The sequence below is a fragment of the Neomonachus schauinslandi genome, chromosome 3, assembly GCF_002201575.2.
Source record: "Neomonachus schauinslandi chromosome 3, ASM220157v2, whole genome shotgun sequence".
Classification (NCBI taxonomy): domain Eukaryota; kingdom Metazoa; phylum Chordata; class Mammalia; order Carnivora; family Phocidae; genus Neomonachus; species Neomonachus schauinslandi.
The window spans coordinates 68,874,392-68,896,147 of record NC_058405.1 but is presented as its reverse complement, the minus strand read 5'-3'; the positions used below and the strand labels follow the sequence as shown (position 1 = coordinate 68,896,147).

The window sequence follows — 21,756 nt, the reverse complement described above, 5'->3', positions numbered from 1 at the left end:
CTCCTTGGGAACATTAGTGAATTTTTGGGAAGGGGTCTTATGAATTCACACCTACATTGTTGATAAGTTATGATATGTATGTGTGACATACCTTTTTTTCTCTGTTGATTGATGGGTAGTTTTCTCTTTTTAATTTTTTCCTTTTGTGGAGTTTATTGTATTTATATTTGGAATTATTTATCTATATTAAGCAACCAGTTTTTTCCACTTCATTTCTTTTTCTCCCCCCTCCTTTTTTTAGATGTCTTTGGTTCGTTCTAGAAATATTAATGGCTAAAAATGAAAATAACAGTCATGCATTTATCAGAAAGATGGTAGAAAATATTAAACAAACAAAAGATGCCCAAGGACCAGATGATGCAAAAATGAATGAAGTATGTAATTCTTTTTGAATAATTATGATTCCATGTTGATATAAGCATTCTAGTGTGGATATGCTACTTCTGTAGTATGTATAGACATTATCAAGTCTTTTTATTAGTATTTAGTAATTAGTATTTCTATTAGTAGTTTGAATTACCGATGTAGAATTACTAATACGGAAATTAGTGGTAGTGCTGTTACAAGGAAATAATGAACATAATAGTTTGACTTACACTGTTGTACTGAAAACTGCATATAGTCATAACCTTAATGTGCTTTGCAGATAATTGCATTGTTTTTACAAGTTGAAGGTTTGTGGCAACCCTGCACTGAGCAAGTCTCGTGGCATCATTTTCCAACAGCATTTGCTTATTTCATGTCTCTGTGTCACATTTCAACAAGTATTTCAAACTTTTTCATTGTTACTGTTTATGTTATGGTAAACTGAGATCAGTGATATTTGATGTCAACTATTGTAATTGTTTTGGGGTGCCACAAACTGTACCCACCTAAGATGGCAAACTTAATTGACAGATGTTGTGTATGTTCTGACTGCTCTATCCAGCAGCCGTCCCCCCATATTTCTCCCTGTTCTCAGGCTTCCCTGTTCCCTGAGACATAACAATACTGAAATTAGTCAATTAAGAACCCTACAGTGGCCTCTAAGTGTTCCAAGTGAAAGGAAGAGTCACATGTCTCTTACTTTAAATCAAAAGCTAGAAATGATGAAGTTTGGTGAGGAAGGCATGTAGAAACTGAGATAGGCTGAAAGCTAGGTCTCTTTTGCCAAATAGTTAGCCAACTTGTGCACGCAAAGGAAAAGTTTTTGAAGGAAATTAAAAGTGCTACTCCAGTGAAAACCACAAATGATAAGAAAGCAAAACAGCCATATTGCTGATACAGAGAAAGTTTGGCCTGAATAGGAGATCAAACCAGTGATAACATTCCCTTAAGCCAAAGCCTAATCCAGAGCGAGGCCCTAACTCTCTAATTCTGTGAGGGCTGAGAGAGGTGAGGAAGCTGCAGAAGAAAGCAGAAGCTAACAGAGGTTGGTTCATGAGGTTGAAGGAAAGAAGCCAGCTCCATAGCATAAAGGTGAAGCAGCAGGTGCTGATAAAGAAGCTGCAGCAAGTTACCCAGAAGACCTAGCTAAGGTAATTAATGAAGGTGATTACTCTAAACAGCGGTTTTCAATGTAGATAAAACAGCCTTCTTCTGGAAGAAGATGCCATCGAGGACTTTCATAGCTAGAGAGAAGTCCATGCGTGGCTTCAAAGGACAGGCTGACTGTCTTGTTAGGGGCTAATGCAGGTGGTGACTTGAAGCTGAAGCCAGTGCTCTTGTACCATTCTGAAAATCCTAGGGCCCTTACGAATTTCACTAAATTTACTCTGTGTGCTCTATAAATAGAACAACAAAGCCTGGATAGCAGCACATCTGTTTACAACATGGTTTACTGAATGTTTTAAGCCTATAGTTGAGAGCTGCTAAGAAAGAAAGATTCCTTTCAAAATCTTACTTCTTGTTGCTAATGCACTGGTTCATCCAAAAGCTCTGACAGAGATATACAATGAGATTAATGCTGTTTTCATGCCTGCTAACACAGCATCCATTCTGCAACCCATGGATCAAGGAATAATTTCGACTTTTAAGTCTTACTATTTAAGAAGTACATTTTATAAGGGTATAGCTGCCATAGATTGTGATTCTTCTGATAAGTTTGGGTAAAGTCGATTGAAAACCTGGGAAGGATTCTCCATTTTTCATCCATTAAGAACATTTATGATTCATGAGAAGGAGTCAGATTATCGACATGGAGTGGAGTTTTAAAGAAGTGTATTCCAGCCCTCGTGAATGACTGAGGGGTTCAAGACTTCCATGGCTGCAGTAACTACAGATGTGGTAGAAATAGCAAGAGAACTTAGCAGTGGAGCCTAAAGATGTGACTGAATTGCTGCAATTTCATGATAAAACTTTAATGAATTAGGAGTTGCCTGTGATGGATTAGCAAAGAAAGTGGTTTCCTGAGATGGAAACTACTCCTGGTGAAGATGCTGTGAAGATTGTTGAAATGACAACAAAGGATTTAGTGTATTACAAAAACTTAGTTGATAAAACAGGAGTAAGGTTTGAGAGGATTGACTCTAATTTTGAAAGTTCTTCTGTGGGTAAAATGCTGTCAAACAGCATCACACGCTACAGAGAAATTGTTCATGAAAGGAAGAGTCAGTCGATGCAGCAAACTTCATTATTGTCTCGTTTTAAGAAATGACCACAGTTCAGCAACCACCACTCTGATCATCAGCAGCCATCAACATTGAGGCAAGACTCCCTACCAGCAAAAACGTAGCAAGTCACTGAAAGCTCAGATGATGGTTAGCATTTTCAGCAATAAATTTTTCTAAAATTATTTATCTATCTATCTATCTATCTATCTATCTATCTATCTATCTATCTATCTGTCTAGGCTCCATGCCCAGTATGGAGCTTGATGTGGTGCTTGAACTCATGACCCTGAGATCAAGACCTGAGCTGAGATCAAGAGTCAGATACTCAGCTGACTGAGCCACCCAGGCACCCCTGCAATAAAATATTTTTTAATTACTTGTACTATAATTACATTGTACATTGTTTTTTAGACATAATGCTCTTGCACACTCAGTGGACTATAGTATAGTGTAAACATAACTTTTATATGCACTGGGAAGCTAAAAAATTCATTTGACTCACTTAATTACAACATTTGCTTTATTGTGGTGCTTTAAAGCTGAATCCGCAGTATCTCTGAGGTACGCCTGTACTGACTGCATGTTCTAGAATTACTCCTAATTCACAGAGTCGAGGATGCCACCTTAAGTATCTAATTTTTTTTTAATACCATTGCAGAAATTGTATACTGTGTGTGATGTTGCCATGAATATCATCATGTCAAAGAGCACCACATACAGTTTGGAATCTCCTAAAGACCCAGTACTACCAGCTCGTTTTTTCACCCAACCTGACAAGGTAGTTATTGTAGATTTTGTTTGTATAGATTGAAATAAAATGTATTCTCAGCCCTAGGTTATGGGAAGATTTCAGGATCAAGAGCGTTCTACTAATGTCATGGAAAAGTCACTATGAGTCTTACTAATGTGGTTCAAGACTAGAATATGGGCCAAACTAGAGGACACAGATAAGGTTCAGAGATTAATTAAGATGATCTAGAGTTTGCATTCAGAGTTTTATGCCAGTGTGTGAGTTCAGGCAAAAATGTGATCAAAGCATGTAGAGCTGTCATTATTGGCCATTGATCCAAAATGGGAAGGAGAATGCTGATAGAGACACAGTCTGAAGTTATAAGCCTTGATTGAGATTCATAACTGGTATGAAGAAACAAGCAGAGAACTGATACAGGAACAGGTTCAAGACCCAGGGAGCATTACAAAAATGTTCCTAAACCACTTTTACAAAACTCAAGATACAATAGGTGTTTTCCAGAATCGTTCTTAGAGATTCATAATGCACCTAAGCCTATTGACTGAGAGTATGGAAACTACCAGTACTGTTTTTGTTTTTATGTTTGTTTTTAAGTAAAATACTAATGAAAGTTTAACCAGTGTATAGTGATTTACAACAGCCTTGTATGTAGGCTCACCCAGTAGCTAAAAGGGACTGTCTGCTTTTACCTTGTTGTGATTAAGATAACAGGAGTATATGTGGTCTCTTCTCTGGAGAGTATTGTTATAGAAGCATGGTTTTCTGATGCGCTTACAGAGCTCTAACATGTTAGAGTACAAATATGTTTTGTTAATATTGGAGTTGGTATGAGATTAGTTTAAACTTATTACAGTATTTATTTATTTATTTTTAGGGGAGGGGAGGGACAGAGGGAGAGGGAGAAAGAGAATCTTTAAGCAGGCTCACATGACACGGCTCGATCTCAAAACCCTGAGATCATGACCTGAACTGAAATCAAGAGTCAGAGGCTTAACCACCTGAGCCACCCAGGTGCCCCTTATTACAGTATTTAAAATCAGTGAAATTTTGTGTTAGACTGATTATTTAAATATGTATTTTATTATGTACTGTGAAACAAAAGCTGTTGTATGCTTTGTTGGCTTCGAACCACCTCATGTTTAGTGTTTCAGTATTCACTGACTGCAACTTTTTCCCTTGCTTGTAGAATTTCAGTAACACCAAAAATTATCTGCCTCCAGAAATGAAATCGTTTTTCACTCCTGGAAAAGTACGTTTTGAGAGTCATTCTAATTTTTATGTGGTAGTTTATTTTAGTATGGTTATTGGCATAACTATGTTATTTTGTATTTCTTTAAAATTGATGTATCTTAAGATAAAAAATATAATTATTAGGCATCTTCCATTTGCTAGTTAGAAATAATTATATTTACTGTATAGATGCAAGCTGAGATACATGAACTTATTTTGTAGCTTATAATAAAGCCCTGGAGACCTTGATCCTTAAATATCTTATCCTGTAATATCAAGAAAAAAAGTCTTAAAGTTAAAAACATCTTCTTATGTCCTTCCAGAGCAAGAGTCTGATTATCTATTTTTGTTGACTGCACATTTGATTTGTTCTCACTTTCTATGTAAGCCTTTTCCTTCAGATAGCTAAAAAACTTAACTGTTATGCCATCTGTATAGTTTTTCACTTGTACAAGTGATATTCAATTCATAATCCTTATTTTGTTTAAGGATAGGCATATTTGTGTGTGTGATTTGTATGTAAACACTTCGACAGATATTTTTTATGGCTCTTTACATGTAAATTTCTCTTGGCTTTAATCAAATAGAAAAAGATACGCATTTTTCATTTCAGCCTAAAACAACCAATGTACTAGGAGCTGTTAATAAGCCACTTTCATCAGCTGGCAAGCAATCTCAGACAAAGTCATCACGAATGGAAACTGTAAGCAATGCAAGCAGCAGCTCAAATCCAAGCTCTCCTGGAAGAATAAAAGGGAGGTAAGAACCTAATATCATACTTTACATTTAAGGATTCCAGCAAGGCAATGAGATCTAAAATAATGTAACCCAAAACATTTAATGTCAGTGAATGGAAATCAGTGCATACCTGAACATTCCCATTTAACACTGGTAGCCATTTACAAGTTCTTACTTATTTGCTCTCTTATTTTAGATAGGCACTCCATCTTAGCCTTTCATATTTTAGCTTGTTAGTATAGCCTGTGTTGGTAGACATAAGCTAAATGTCTAGCAGTTGTAAAACTGTTATATTATGGTACATCTGTATAATGGAATACATAATCATTAAAAATGATGAGGTATGAGCTAATATGAATTATTTTGACAATACATTATTGAGTAAAAAGGCAAAGAATAGAACAGTATTATAGTACTTTCAAGTTTTTAGAAAGGATTTGTATTCACATTGGCTTTTATATGCATAGAAAGTTTCTGGAAGACTACACAACGTCTTATGGTAATCTAGTGTAGGAGGGAGATCATTTTATATACTCTTTGGTTTGAATTTCTTTTTCCTGTGTACATGTATAAACTTTTTTGTTTAAAAAATTGTTTTAAAATTGTACTTTCAAATCACGCTCTGCAGATTTTTCTTTTTAAGAAAGAAGAAAAGAAAAGAATTCACATTTTCACTAGTTTTAGCATAGTGCTTTGTACACCGTTTGTTAGCAGCAGAACCTTGTACGGGGCTTAACTGCCACTGTGTATTGATTTTGCTTAGTTTTTAGCAAAGACTGTGCTATCTTTTGTATTGTTTATAACCAGTCAATAAAGAAAGGAGACATTCTGAAATTTCTTATCAGTTTCCTTGTAATGAATAAATTGTCAAGTGATATATAGTAGAAATTGAAAAAAATTACACTTGTAGCTCTTGTTTTAGATTCCTGTATTAATACATATTAGTGGCTGATACCTAAGTGACCGTTCACCTATATCATTTGGACATTTTCTAGTGGATGGCCTCCTACTTAGCATTACCAAAACATTTCCAGCAACTTATTTCCTAAATTCCTGGTTTTTCTTGTCGAATTCGTGGTTATAATCAAAGATCTAATTCACCCGGTCATTTAGGCTAAGAGCCTCAGTATTGTCTTCGACTCTTCCCCCTCTGCTAAGATACTGCTGTGGAGCCTGGTGATCTGATTTGTACTTTTATTAGTTTGCCTTGATTGTGGAGAATAGAGGAACTAGAATTGAGGTAGAAAAACCAGTTAGGAGTCAGCTAATAGTACTTCAGGGAAGGGATAAACTGGGAAGAAGATGGTAAATAGTCAAATTTAGGATTTATTTTGATGGTAGATCCAAATAGTCTTGCTGATGGGTTAGATGTGAATAGTTACAGAAAGGGAATATTTAAGGATGTATCCTAGGGGGGCACCTGGGTGGCTCAGTCAGTTAGGCGTCTACCTTCCACTCAGGTCATGATCCCAGGGTCCTAGGATTGAGCCCCGCATCGGGCTTCCTGCTTGGCGGAGAGCCTGCTTCTCCCTCTGCCTCTCTGCCTGCTGCTCTGCCTACTTGTGCTCTCTCCTATCTCTCTGTCAAATAAGTAAATAAACTCTTTCAAAAAAAAAGGATGTATCCTCGGTGTTTTGCCTGAGTATTTATATAGGTGGTGGTGCCATTTACTGAGATGTAGAAGCCTTTGAAGAGGAACAGGCTGTGTGTGTGTGTGTGAACAGGCTGTGTGTGTGTGTGTGTGTGTGTGTGAGAGAGAGAGAGAGAACAGGCTGTGTGTGTGTGTGTGTGTGTGTGTGTCTGTCTGTCTGTTTCTGGGGAGATGTGGAAAAGAGGAATGTCCAAATGACTGTTTTGGCTGTTTAAAGTTGAGATGCCCATTAGAAATTCAAGTGAGTGGGCAATTGGATATATGAGTCTAGAGCTCAGGGTAGCTTCTGGGTCAGAGATTGAGATTTAGGATTTAACAATGTTTAAATGGTTTTTAAAGCCGGATTAAGGATGTGATCACCTAGGACAGAAGACAGCCTTTATACCAATAAATGAGAGCATGTGCTATTAATTCATTTAGTAAGTATTTATTGAATGCCTACTTTATGCCTGGCACTGGTATAAGTGCTTAGTATAAATTGCTCAGTACAGTTGACCAAAGATCCATGCTTACATTCTAGCAGGGGAAGATTAGTAGAGAATAAACATAATAACTTTATTGTGTTAGAGGGTGTTAAGAGTACAGAGAAGAAAAAGTGGAATGGGGATATGAGAGAGAGAGGGGACAGTGCAGATTGTAGTAATATAGGCCAATTCAACTTGCTAACAAGAAAAGTTTTAATTTACTTTATGTGCCCACTCCAAAAGAGAATTTAGTTTTTAAAAAGACTTAGGAAAAAAACTAAATTTGTGATTTTTAAAGTTTCCCTATTATGTTAAATTAAATGTGATTCATTGCTTGTTGGTTTGTTGCTAAATATGATAGAATAAAATGGATACTTTTTTGAAAAGAATGAAACTTCCTCATAAAGCTATAAAGCTACACTAGGGAACAAAAAAAGCTTTTAAGTTATTTCATTGTAATAATGATTATAAATGTCTATATTAAAAGGCTTGATAGCTCTGAAATGGATCACAGTGAAAATGAAGATTACACAATGTCTTCACCTTTGCCAGGAAAAAAAAGTGACAAGAGAGACGACTCTGATCTTGTAAGGGTGAGATATTTGGTTTGATTTTATAATAATTATAATAATAATGATAAAAACAATTTTACTGTATAAATAATAATTTTTACACTGAAACCAGTTAATATTATTCTCAAATTTGACATTTGATTTTCTTTTAATGGTTTTAATCACCAATTTGGGTTTATAATTACCCTCTACCATGTAATTTAAACATATTGATTCTCTTGTATTTCTTGTCATTCTAGTAAGTGATCTTTATTCTGTAGATCTTTGAAACCAAAATGCCAGTCCCATACTCAGAACTGCTTGGGTTTTTTGTTGTTGTTGTTGTTCTTGTTTTTAAAACACAGTAAGCTTAAACTTAGCGTTGGAGGGGGGAGGTAGAATAAGAGTCCTTAAAGGTTCCTCCATTTTAGATGATTTCTTGAGCCTTTCATTACTAAATAAGCTTCTAGTAAGGAAATGCTACTAGTAGGAAATGCTACAGTCTTCATAAAGGCCGCCTTTAGTTTTTAGATTTTAATAACAATGATAACTTGTATGATAGAAACAATTTATAAATGTCATTTAAAGACAGATTTGTTTTAGTGCAGATATGGAATACAGTTATGTATTCCAACACCACCTGATAGCCTTAATAATTGGACACATTTTGGCTTTCTAGGTTAGCTTTAAACGTTTCTTGAATAATCAGTGAGGCTGTCTGAATCAGTTTCTTTAACTCTAAAATGTGGCTCCTTAGCTGGTAAGGTTTATCAGAATAAATGAATTAGCCTAAGTTAATTGGTGTTGCTGCTGTTTTATTATTATAAAGATCAATATTTTTTATTAATAATTAAAGTAAAAGAATGCATTTGAACCTACTCTGTTAGTAGAGGTGGAAGGTTATTAATAAAATACTTTTGCTTTCGCTGAAATATTACTGCCCTTCTTGTCTTCCACTGGCCCAACATTACATATCCCAAAAAGTTTAAATGATTTTCAGTTGTTTTCAAGTTTCTCCAGTAATTTGTTTTACCAGGTTTTTCTTCCACTTAAAAAATTATAATTCTAAAATTCTTACTAAATCCTTACTATTTATACTGTAAATTCTGATTTTTATTGGCTGTTTAAAAATTTTGCCCAAGCAGAATTAAAAATTGATCGCTTAGCCAGAAAGGAATCCTGTTATCTGGATTTATAGAAGAGAACCTTGATTGGAAAAGGTATTTATGTCTTCTAGTCCTACTTCTCACTTAATGCAGAAATTCCTTCATTAGCATTTATGAGAGTTGGTTAGCACATGCTTGAAAATGCCTTAGGTGGAGAGCTTATAATTTCTCCTATTTATTGGAAACATCAACTAGGCCACCCATACCCACATACTGTCCTGCTCCCTTATCCCCACATCCTCCCAAAACTGGGAAACGTGGTTGTGATGAACTCTTAATGTTTTGTTATCCTATAAATTCTATATCTAGTTCTACCTTTTAGAGCAATGAAGAACAAAGTCTCTATATTTCATAGAAAAGTTTTGAAATTCTGAGCTTTTGAAATTAATTTGTATAATTATAATGGAGGCCTTTGTCTTCCTTTTGTGTAACATTGCATCCATTTTCAGAAATACTACAAGAACCTTATTAATAAATATCAACTGAAATATCCTCAAAGAGGTTAGCATTATGAGACAGAAGTTCAATTTGAAGACCAGTAGATTATAGTGAAAGAGTACTGTCTTTGCATATGCTACCACTTTGACGTTAAAATTTCACCACACAGGAATTATTTTCCATATACATTTATATTCAAATATTTAGTTTTACAGATAATATATTTTCCCTGTTTCCTGCTTCAAACCTCAGTTTTATACTCCCTCTGTTCTTAAGACAGTGCAGTGCAAAATGAAAAAGAAACTAGAGAAGGTAGTGCTTCAGCAAACTAGATTATTTATAGTATTCTCAAGAAAGCAGACATAGAATATCCTATTAACCACCAGCCTTTTCCAGGGCATAAAGGAATTCAACTACCTTACACATTTTTGGACATCAAAATGAATTGTAACATTTTAAATTGGAGGTGATAATTTTAAATTTAGTTTTAGTTCAGTATTTCCTTTATCTATGCATCTCTGAGTAACAACAGTTAATTATTAATTTATGTACAAAACTCTAAATAAACATTAACAAATTAAAACCAGTCACTTACAGGTCTATTTTTCCTGGAATGTAAGGATAATTTAATGCTAAGAAATCTTTTAATATAATATAACAAATCAGTATACCAAATAAGAATACTAACAGGATAATCTCAGGTCATGTCAGGAAGACATAAATACAATTTAAAATCCATTCTTGATACATATGAACTCTTAATAAACTAATACCAGCAGGATACTTCCTTAACATGCTAAAAGTTTTATCTGTTTAAATTGGTAGTTATTCATTCAGTTACTCTTAAGTTATTCTTCATAAAGGCAAAATGCTTGAAGCATTTTTATTGCAAATAGGCAAAACAAGCAACCTGTTGTCATCACTATTATTTAAGATTGTTCTAGAATGTTTAACAAATTCAGGAAGATGTGAAATAGTCAAACATATGACAGTGAAAAAGAAGAGACATTCATTTGTTTTGTACTCTTAGAAAAATAAGAGAAGCAATTGAAAAACTAAGAATTTAGCATGATAGCCATATAAATAGATGTATGTATGTGCATAACTAACTTTATTCTGTTAATTTTTCTTTATATCAAGTATACACTTGGGTGAAAGATTTGCTTCACCATAATAACCACTACAACAACAAAAATATGTAGGTAGGTAGACAGACAGACAGACACATCCATCAGTCTAAAACTTCCTTAAAAAAGAAGTGGGGGAAACTATGTGGAGATGTCCAAATTGAGAGACATACAAGACTTGAAGAGAAAGAAGGCATACCATGTTCTGTAATGGGAAAAATAAATAAGAAAATTCTTTTTCTTATTCATTCTTTCTAAATGAATATATATGTAATTATAAAATTCCAGTGTGATTTTAAGTCCATGTAGAAGAATAAATAAATATAAAAAAGAGGAGTAATAATAAGATCAGCCCAGCCAGACACAAATGTATTTATTTATAATTAGTAAAATATTATGCTGCTATTACAATAGCTCAGAAACATTATTAATTTTTAAAACATAATACAAAATAAAGGAAGCATTATAAGTCAGTGGTTTTTTTAAATGATTGGAACACTCTTTGGGGGGTGGATAGGAAAAACAGTTTAAAACTTCATCTCAAATCCTATTAAGATAAAATAATGTCTTAGTCTGCTCAGGCTGCCATAACAAAATACCATAGACTGGGTGGCTTAAACAACAGAAATTAATTTTCTCACCATTTTGAAGGTTGGGAATTCCAAGATCAAAGTGCTGGCCAATTTGCTTCCTGGTGAGAGCTCTCTTCCTGGTTTGCAGATGGCCACCTTCTCACTGTGTCCTCACATGGTGGAGAGAGACAGAGAGATCTCTCTGGTGTCTCTTCCCATAAGGGACTAATTCTATAATGAGGGCCCCACCCACCCTCATGACCTCATCTCAACTGAAGTATCTCCCCAAAGACCTTTTCTTCAAATACCATAACATTAGGGGTTATGGCTTCAACATGTGAATTTTGTGTGGGCACAATTCAGTCCATAACAAATAGAACTAAAATTTAAATATACACAAGAATGTAGATTAAAATACTAAGACTCCAGTATGCAAATGGGCAAAGAACATAATACCAGTGGCATAATTAGGGAGTTTGTAGACAGGAAACAAAATGACTATTAAACTAATCAGATAATTTTTGTTGTTTTCTACCACTGATTTTTAAGAATGTAAATTGGCATAAACTTTTTGGAAATAAAATTTACATTTATTTATGGGTTTTATACATGTATGTGTATGGAGAAGCTATAAGGGTTCATACTGTTCTTGATTTCTTTGGAGAATTTCCTCAGTTTGCATCTTCTGCTCAGTGCCTAAATTCTCTGAATGTAGACTAGGCTTTTATTTTATATTTGAGTACCAATTAAATAATTTAAATTGTTTTTTTGTTTTTAATTAGTTGTACATGAAAAGAAGCAGTATCTTTGATTCAGAAGTGTTTTCAAAATTTTTAATAAGTGATGAATATGTTTAACTTTTGTAACTTGCAACCTCTGTTTATAAAGTAAAAGTTTCTTATGGTGTCTAAGCATGATATATAGCATAGTTGATATTTTATGTCTTAAACACTGTGTAGTAAAATTAGAATTACTTAAATTGACTATCAAAGCAGATCCATTGTACTTTACTATAGTTATCCATTGTTCACGCAAGGAATTTAGAAATTTTTTAAATGAAATAAATAGCTCTTCATTACAATGTATAATTTAATAAAATACTGATCTTGAAAGGTTTCCATTTGAGGCTCTCTAGCTTAAGTAAAAATAAAAATTTATCCTCTTACCCTGGATAATTTTTTTAGTTAAAATACAGGTAGTTACAGTTCTGATGTGCTTAAGAACTCTACATTTTATTTAAGCACATTTTTATGACAAAGTGGATAGCATGTTTTTTGTTTTATTTTTCAAAATATGCACACTTACAATTTTATGTTTGAAATTGTGGTTTTTATTCCTAGTCTGAATTGGACAAACCTAGAAGCCGGAAAAAAACACCTGTCACAGATTCAGAAGAAAAATTAGGTATGGATGACCTCACTAAGTTGGTACAGGAACAGAAACCTAAAGGTAGTCAGCGTGGACGGAAGAGAGGCCATACGGCTTCAGAATCAGATGAACAGCAGTGGCCTGAAGAAAAGAGGCTCAAAGAAGATATATTAGAAAATGAGGATGAACAGAATAGTCCACCAAAGAAAGGTAAAAGAGGCCGACCACCTAAACCTCTTGGTGGAGGTACACCAAAAGAAGAGCCAACAATGAAAACTTCTAAAAAAGGAACCAAAAAAAAATCTGGACCTTCAGCACCAGAAGAAGAGGAAGAAGAAGAAAGACAAAGTGGAAATACAGAACAGAAGTCAAAGAGCAAACAACACCGAACATCAAGGAGAGCACAACAGAGGTAAGTACGTGCAACTCTAAACTGCATATGTTTCGTAACTATGTTATAAATCATAATTTGATGCTATGCACATTTGGGTCTTCTCCAAAGCAGAGCAGAATCTCCTGAAACTAGTGCAGTTGAATCCACACAATCCACACCACAGAAAGGACGAGGAAGACCATCAAAAACGCCATCACCATCACAACCAAAAAAAAATGTGTAAGTTGTAAATAATATTAAATTTCAAACCAGTTTCAAATTATTTTGCAAAAGTTCATAAATTTTTAAATATACATAGGGCTATATTTAAAATCTCATATATTTACTCCCATTACACTAGGTAAGATAAAATTTTTATAAACTTACCTAAGTGATTGATATCCCAATTAACTCTCTGATAATATTTGTACATTTTTTACAGGTTTTAGGCAAATATTTTTAAATGAATAACATATAGTTTATCATTTCCAATACAGACTTTATAGTACCTAAAGAGATGAGAAGGTATTTTTAAATAATCACATCGTACTGACCAGGTTGCCTTGTCATTCCACACTACAGTTTTTTTTAATGTCTTTCCTCAGCAACTTAAAAAAAAATAGTTTTTACATTTTTGCTTTTATTCTTTGAATTGTGTAGGAAAGTAACAGCCATTATTTTTCTTTAAATTATATCCACTGAAATTATCACATGTAGATCTGAAGTTTTTGATGTTTTGAATTTTTCTTTTCTAATCAAATTAACACATCCATACCTACATATAAATAGTTTTAGAAGTTCACACAAACATATGTTTATAAGAAGTTACAATAACAGGGCGCCTGGGTGGCTCAGTTGGTTAAGCGACTGCCTTCGGCTCAGGTCATGATCCTGGAGTCCCTGGATCAAGTCCCGCATCAGGCTCCCTGCTCAGCAGGGAGTCTGCTTCTCCCTCTGACCCTCCCCCCTCTCATGTGCTCTCTCTCATTCTCTCTCTCTCAAATAAATAAATAAAATCTTTAAAAAAAAAAGAAGTTACAATAACAAATTTGTACCTAAGATTATTAAAGTAGCAGGAACATCAGTACTGTAATTTGTATATTTTGCCCTTTTTTTCTCAGTTATTTAAGTGGAACTAAAATAGCATGTCTTCCATTAGTCAGAAATTCTGCAGTTTTCCTGAGAGTAATCCCATTACATAATTACATCAGTGCGTTGGCTTTTCAGACTTGCCAGCGTGCCTTGGCTAAATACTTACCTTAGAAGTATTTCCTATTCCTGTGTATTCCACAGGAAGAGGAAAAGTTGCCTGGGTGTCTAGCTACTTCATGCCCTCTTCCATTTAATTTTTTCCTCGGGTAAAAAAGTAAAGGTAAGTATATTTTTGTGATAACTTTGTAAATGTGTTTGGATTCAATTATGGAAAATAACTGTTTTTTAAACAAATTCTTAAGGAATATTAAATTTCCAGAATTAATTTTATAATGAGGAAATGACAGAAATATCATTCGGGCTCATAACTGTAATTTGTTTATATTTGGGCATCAAAAAATTAAGAACTTAAATGATTATCATGTCATTTCCTCATACGAATGTTCTAAACCAAACAAGTATTTCTTTTAAAAATCAGTGCAAAAAACCTCTATATTCTGTCTTAACAGTGTATCTTCCCTTCACGGGGAACCTCTTTTTTTAGAACTAGTAGAATAACGTATGTTATGATCTGCCTGTTTTTCTTGTTCTGACCTCAGTGGAATTGAGAAAAACTGAATCAAGTAAAAAAAATTACTTGGTTTGAGTGTGGATTAAACAATACTTTGGATTACCTAAGAGAAGTGATAAGCTGTATTCTTAATGTTAAAAAAAAGTTACCATACAGAGAATAAGGTGATGGTTGCCAGAGGGTAGTGGGGGTGGGAGTATGAGCAAAATGGGTGAAGGGGAGTGGGAGATAACGAGCTTCCAGTTTGGGAATGCGTAAGCACGGTGTAGGGAATATGGTCAGTGATATTGTAGTAGCATTGCATGGTGATAGATGGTAGCTACACTTGGGGTGAGCATAGCATAATGTATAAATAAGTTGAATCACTACACCTGAAACTAAGGTAACGTGTGTCAACTGCACTGAAATAAAAAAAAAGTTTTTAATGAAAGAATATATATGCAGATAGAAAAATACCGAGAGGGATACATTTGATTAAATGGTGGTATCTATTACATATATTTCATTGCCTCCTGTGTTTCAGAGAGTATGAGGTGCTGGGGGACATGGTGGCACAGAACAGACATGATTCTTGTCCTTATGGGATTTACCATCTAAATGGGCATGTATTGCATAATCACACCTAAATATGGAATTCTAAATTGTGATATGTGCCCTGATGAAAATTTAGGGTACTGTAAGAGAAAGTAATGGAAGGGCTAGGGAATTGGAAAGTTTTCTCTTTGGAAAGTGACAGTTGATTTCTTGAGAATAGTAGGAGTTAGGCTGATGGAAAACAGGAAGAACACAATTGGAGGGAATATTGGATTTGAAGGTTCCAAAGTAGGAAAAATCTTGGCCAATTCAGAGAGTTGAAGGAAGGCAAGAATTTGCCAGTGTAGTTGTGAGGAATTGAGTAGAAAGAGAGGAGAATGGACAGGTACCCCAGGACTGTCTGCAGGGCCTTGTATACTATATTAAGGAGGATTATGGAATTTCTCTCAGTATAGCAGGGAGTTACCGAGGGGGAATGAGTGACATCAGCTGTTTTTACATTTTAGAGAAGAGGTAAAGAGATGAGAATGGTTTGGAAATGTAGAAGCAATAGAGGTGGAGAGAAGTAAATAGGATTTGAGATTCCTTTGTAAGAATTATGGGGCCAGATGAAGAGTGGTACAGTAGTAAGAAGGACTCCAAATTTTCTGTTTTGAGAAGCTCAGGAGATACAGATGCCATTTACTGAGTTGGGAAAGATAAAAGGAAGAGCAGACATTGGTTTATGTTTTAAAATCCTTTATGGTATTGGTCTCAGTCACACATGATTTTGTTACTTGGTCAGTGTTTGTAGGTGAGATTCTAGGATTAAACATTGGTTTAGGGTTTAGAATAAGAAAAATATTTCTTGTTTTGTAAGGTAATGAAGGATAAAAATGATAATAAATGAGAATTTATGAAATATTTAAAGCATTTCTACTACTTAAAGATCAGAATGTTCATTTTATTTTATATCTGTTTTACTCTAGCCGTGTAGGACGCTCCAAACAAGCAGCTACTAAAGAAAATGATTCAAGTGAAGAAGTCGATGTGTTTCAGGGTAGCTCTCCTGTCAATGATGATATTCCACAGGAAGAAACAGAGGAAGAGGAAGTTTCTACAGTAAATGTATGTGTTTATTAAAGTACCATGTGTGGTAGTATAGAATATAGAATAGAGTTGGTAAATGTTTGGTAAGATACATATAGCACTTGCTCTTACTTATAAGTCTAAGTATTTATTTGCTTTTCTTCATTAGTTTGTAGAGTTGTTTCATCTACCAGCTTGAATAATTAGCATCCTTTATGGAATACTGAGACTCTAAGTGAGAATAATAGCTGTAGCCTCGTGAAAGTGTAAATATCAAGTTGAAAGCTGAATGTAGAGAAGAACAAGTAGCTGTCTGATATTGACACTTCAGGCATTTAAGTTGTACCTTGACTTTAGAGCACTGTTATATGTTAAATAGACTGTGGTTTATGTTTCTTAACTTTTTTCTCTGAGTTTCACAGTAGAAACTAGAAGTTAACCATATAGGATAAAATCACGTCTTTGAAATTTATAAAATTGGTAATAGACCTTTCTTTTACAAAAGTAGGAATGTGATTCTTCCTGAGATAATTTTTTTTTAAGAATGGCTTTGTCAGTTAACACATCTTGAGTATTTCTCGCTGGAAGAAATACAGTTAACACATTTAAGTAAGGTGTATTCTCTAGATGATACACTAGTGCTGAGTCTTTCAATCAGTACAGCCAGCCATCTTTGTTTGAGAAACCTGTGTTCTGAGATGTAGTCCCAGAGTTGACCCCCACCCCTCTGTGCTATTTAACATAATCAGCACTTATGATTGGACCAGGGTTGTGAAGCGGGGTTAAGACCACAGAAAAATATCTGAACTGTGTGGTCTCAAACTTGTTGGGCTTGTTTCTTAAAGTATTTGTTTATTGTTTTCAATATAAAAATAAGGCTAAAGAGTTCATTGTGATTAGTGTCTTCATCAAAACAAAACAAAACAAAAACAAAAACTGCACCATAAATTTAATTAAAATCCTGTTCTGTTTATATTCCTCTTTATACTGGTCTTTTTTAAACTAAAGTGTTATGCTTTCATTAGTACTTGCCAGTAAATTGTAATATGTCTGAATTTCAGATTATTTCTATGTATTTACTGATTGTTATGATCCACATTCAGTAACTGTTTTCCCAGAAAGACAGCTGTAAGCCTAAGTTCATAAGGATCAAATGTTTTCTTTTACCACAGAAACATAAGTGAAAAAATATTTGCAATTATTTTTCTTGCTCTTGACATTGATTTCTGTTCATTTCTCTTTAAAATGATTGAATAGAAAAGTAAAATAGTTTTTTCTTTCTCTATTGTGGGAAAGGCTGTCTGCTGTGTCTAGTATTTTAATTAAGCATCTGGTAATTTTCCTTTTAAGGTACGGCGGCGAAGTTCTAAAAGAGAAAGGCGATGAACAAATGTAATTAATAACTTTCTATGTGAAAGCTTTGAGAAGAAGCATTTTTTTGTCAAGCTTGAGGCTAAGTAAAGCCTTTGATGCACAAAGCGGAACTGCCAGAGAGTGGACAGTTGGAACTTCCTTTGATGACCTCATGTGTTTTGTGGTCACAGCGCTTTAGCCATACGCGTGGTGATAACATTGACTATGGAGTCTTGTGGAAGTGTGATGTCCGATGGCTATGTAGACATAAACTAAAGAAGAAACTTGTAAATATATTTTTTCTCTTTTTTTTCTTTCTTTTGCTTTCTTTCTTTCTTTTTCTTCTTTCTTTTTCTTCTTTCTTTCTTTAATGTTTCTGACTTCTAAAGTGCTTGTATAGCTTTTATCTGCGGCTTTAAACTGACAGTACCCAACTGTTTATTGGATCTATTGATTTGGAAAGAGTTTGTTAGGATAGATCTTAAGCAGTAATCTGTCAGTGTTAGTATTTGTATTCTCTGCAATTTTACTGTGAAAAATTTTTTTCAACAAATGGTGTCATTTTCTTGATGTCATTGTTTGTTGGAGAGTTAAATGGTCTCTTTCCCTTGTGTATCTTACCTAGTGTTTACTCCTAGGCACCCTTAATCTTCAGAGGTGCTATATTGTCTGCCATTACACCTGAATGGTGCCTCCGATGGGAGGACACCACGCAAATTGTGAAATAATCCTGAAGTTTGATTATTTTACACCTCAGTATTGGTCTCAGAATTTTCTGGCCTTTCATGGCAATGAAAATTTTAAGAAAAGAGAGATTTAAAATATTTTAATTTTAAAGAGTGTGTTATAAAATAATGTACTGAATTCTTTATCCCATTTTATCATCATCCCTTTTCAGTTTTTATTAATCTACTGTATCAATAAAATTCTGTAATTTGAATTAGTTTTTAATAGTCTAGAATGTTATTGTGTATAGATATTTCCTCTTGAACATTATGTTCAGAAGATGCAAATTATTACACTATAATATAAAATCTGATATATACACATAGAAAAGTTCCAGTTCTCCATAACAGTGTAAAGTTAATCAGAAAGAAAAAATTTTATTGATGCAGTGTGTCTTTATAAAGCTGTTCTTGAAAGCAAGTGTTTTGTATTTTATAGTGAGTTGCATGTTTATGAAAAAGTGCTGAAAATGGGATGTGCTCTTTTCTGTAAATTCATATTTAGCCATAGTATATGATAGATTGCCCCATAACATAGTTTTTCATCAAGAGTTTATTATTGTACTTTATTTTGGAGCCAAAAACTTGTTCTTGGGGGGGGAAGGACAGGGTGGGAGTGATATATCCAACTATCTGAGCTACTGTAGGTATCACAATCTTATAAATTTTGAATGAAATTCCACTTCATCTAGATTAGGAGAAGTGGAAATTTATTTGGATTTAGAGCAGTTCTTTTTTTTTTTTTTCATCGTAATCTGCAAAATACAGAAACAAATTACTTAAGTCAGTATCCTTTATACAGTTTTGTAAACTGTATTTTGAACCAAAACATAAAAGTTACTACTTAATGCTTGCCTAAATTCACTGTAGTATTTCAGGTGCTGTTCTTTTGTTTTTTCCACAGTTAACATCGGAAAAGAAAATCATATCCTAACTTATTAAATTTATCACATTGAATAATGGAGCATTTTCATATAATACACCATTATGTTTAAGGTATATTTCCAAGATTGGTTATAATAGATGGGGGATATAATAAAGAAACTATTTTGGAAAATGACATTTTACTATTTTCCAATGTATATCACAATTGATGTGATTATTTTTCTTTTAAAGATTTCTTCATGTTTATGAAACGGCCTTTAATTTAAAAAAAAAATGTTTTGAATTGTGTCTTAATCTCTCAATATTTAACTATTCTTCATTCTTCATCAAGCAAGATACACCAGTGATTATGGGAGGCTGCTGTATACAGGGCAGCTAATGTTGGACCAAGATGCATTGGTTTTTAACCGTTTAATGAGCTCAGTTCTCCCAAACACGCTATTTGTATCTCAGCAGTACAAAGGCATGTTTTTAAATCTATAAAATAAAGAATAAGGGATAGCTTTGTATTTTTGTCATTGACTAAATTGCACCGGAAATGTTTATGGAAGTATATCTTTAAGACCATTTTATAAAACATAATGAAAACATGATTGTGGAGGATTTTTATTTGCATGATCATAGTTAACCAAATTTCATTGCACATTAATTCTGTACATCAGTTCACAAAAAATGTGCATTGTAGATTTTGTTTAATGCCAATAAGTCTGTGATTTTACAACTTGTCTGTTCACTTCTTGGGAGGATTATGATGTAAATTTTCCATTTTTCTGTAGAAAATAGGTGCAATAATGATCAAAGTTTTGATGTCCCGAGTCTTCATCTTAGGGGATTATTTTATTATGTTTAAACTTAACATTTCATATGCTAACATTTGGAGAGCCACATACTATAACTAAAGTAAAATTAAGTATGATATACAACAGTAATTGCTAACAGTGGTTAGCAAAGTCTTCAGTGATAATGTTCATTTTGAAAAATATGTACTGTATAAAATTAAGGAAATATTCAACTCACTGTAACAAGTTCCATTATGAAAATCTTATGCGTCTTCAGTGAGGTTATCTTGCTGCACTCTGTAGCAAGTTCATTTAATCTACATTATAATAAGATTTCTTGCTGCAGTGCAACAGGAAGCTTTTTTTCAGTGATCTCCACTGTATATGTAAATTACAAATGTGGCTGTAAAACTTGTTCCAGGTATTAAAGGTTACATTACTTTCTGTATCTTCTTACAACTTGTAAGTTTGATTTTTCAGATTTCCTTTTGCCCACTTGAAGATTGTCAGGGATTTAAGAATTTGTTTAACTTAGGTGTATCTCCCCTACCACATAGTATTATGTCACCATAATGAACAATTGGTATTTAGATAGATAACCAATTTCAGACACATTTTTGGATTTTCTGTGAAGCTGAATAAACATGAAAGCTAATATGTAATTGTATTATTTTATTTATGTGTATTAATATATATATTTAAATATGTTTACTAAATGAAGAAAGGCACATTTTGATGATTTTTTATTTTGGAGCCTTTGTTGCATGAAAAGGAAATGTATTTCCTAGTAACATTTTTTCAAGCTTTTTGTTTAAACTTCTTATGTAAAATTTTGACTAACAGAGATTGCTAAGTACTATTTAAGTTAAAGGATTGCATAACTGGAGAAAATAAATGTATCCTATAAACTTTAAAAGTAAGCACTGAATATAAGTTGCTAGTGGCACTTTTATTCATTTGTTCAGCAAATATTTATTGAGTGCTTACTATGTGTTAGGCTAGTTACAGAGAATAAAGTGTGATCTAGATAGAGTAAGTCCCTGCCCTTGCAGAGCTTACGTTCTCCACAAGGGGGTGGGGGAATAAGGAAACAATAATTAAATATATAATATAAATGTCAGATTGTGAGAAGTGTGGTGAAAAGAAAAGGAAAAGCAAGATAGACAGTAGAAATGATTGGAGGAGAAACTATTTTGTATACTTTGGAGCTATGTTACTTAGCACATAAACTATCGGGTTATTATGCCTTTACGATGAAGTTACACTTTTATAATTATAAAATGTCACTTGATATCTGTACAAATACTTCATGCCTACTTTGTCTGATATTAATATAGCCGTACCAGTTTTGTTTTGTTTGCATGACAAACCTTTTTCTGTCCTTTTATTTTCAACCTATTTATATATATTCTTATGTTTAAAATGTATGTTATGTTAACATTTTATACTTCCATCTTGTTCTTTTATCTAGTCTTAGAATCTTTGTTCTTTAGTGTTTAGACTGTTTACTTTTGGTATAATTACTGATGTAGTAGGTTTTAAACCTTCCTCTCTTTTTTGCCAGTCTTTTCTTTATTCCTTTATTTGCTCCTTTTCCTAACTTCTTTTGACTCAGTCAGGTACTGTTGACCTTTGAGCAGTGTGGGGATTAAGGTTGCCAACCCCACAC

General features: G+C 33.7%; 1 protein-coding gene across 1 annotated transcript in view; it reads left to right on the top strand.

Annotated features, from left to right (window-relative positions):
* Positions 1-17,950, top strand: part of PDS5B (PDS5 cohesin associated factor B) — a 195,230-nt gene extending 177,280 nt beyond the window's left edge. The window contains exons 27-35 of the mRNA XM_021678280.1: positions 242-374; positions 3,250-3,369; positions 4,529-4,591; positions 5,186-5,331; positions 7,913-8,018; positions 12,620-13,059; positions 13,153-13,260; positions 16,246-16,384; positions 17,696-17,950. Coding sequence (XP_021533955.1) covers positions 242-374; positions 3,250-3,369; positions 4,529-4,591; positions 5,186-5,331; positions 7,913-8,018; positions 12,620-13,059; positions 13,153-13,260; positions 16,246-16,384; positions 17,696-17,731 — 1,291 coding nt within the window. The 3' untranslated portion in view covers positions 17,732-17,950. The remainder of the gene's footprint in view (positions 1-241; positions 375-3,249; positions 3,370-4,528; positions 4,592-5,185; positions 5,332-7,912; positions 8,019-12,619; positions 13,060-13,152; positions 13,261-16,245; positions 16,385-17,695) is intronic.
* The last annotated feature ends 3,806 nt before the right edge of the window (positions 17,951-21,756 follow it).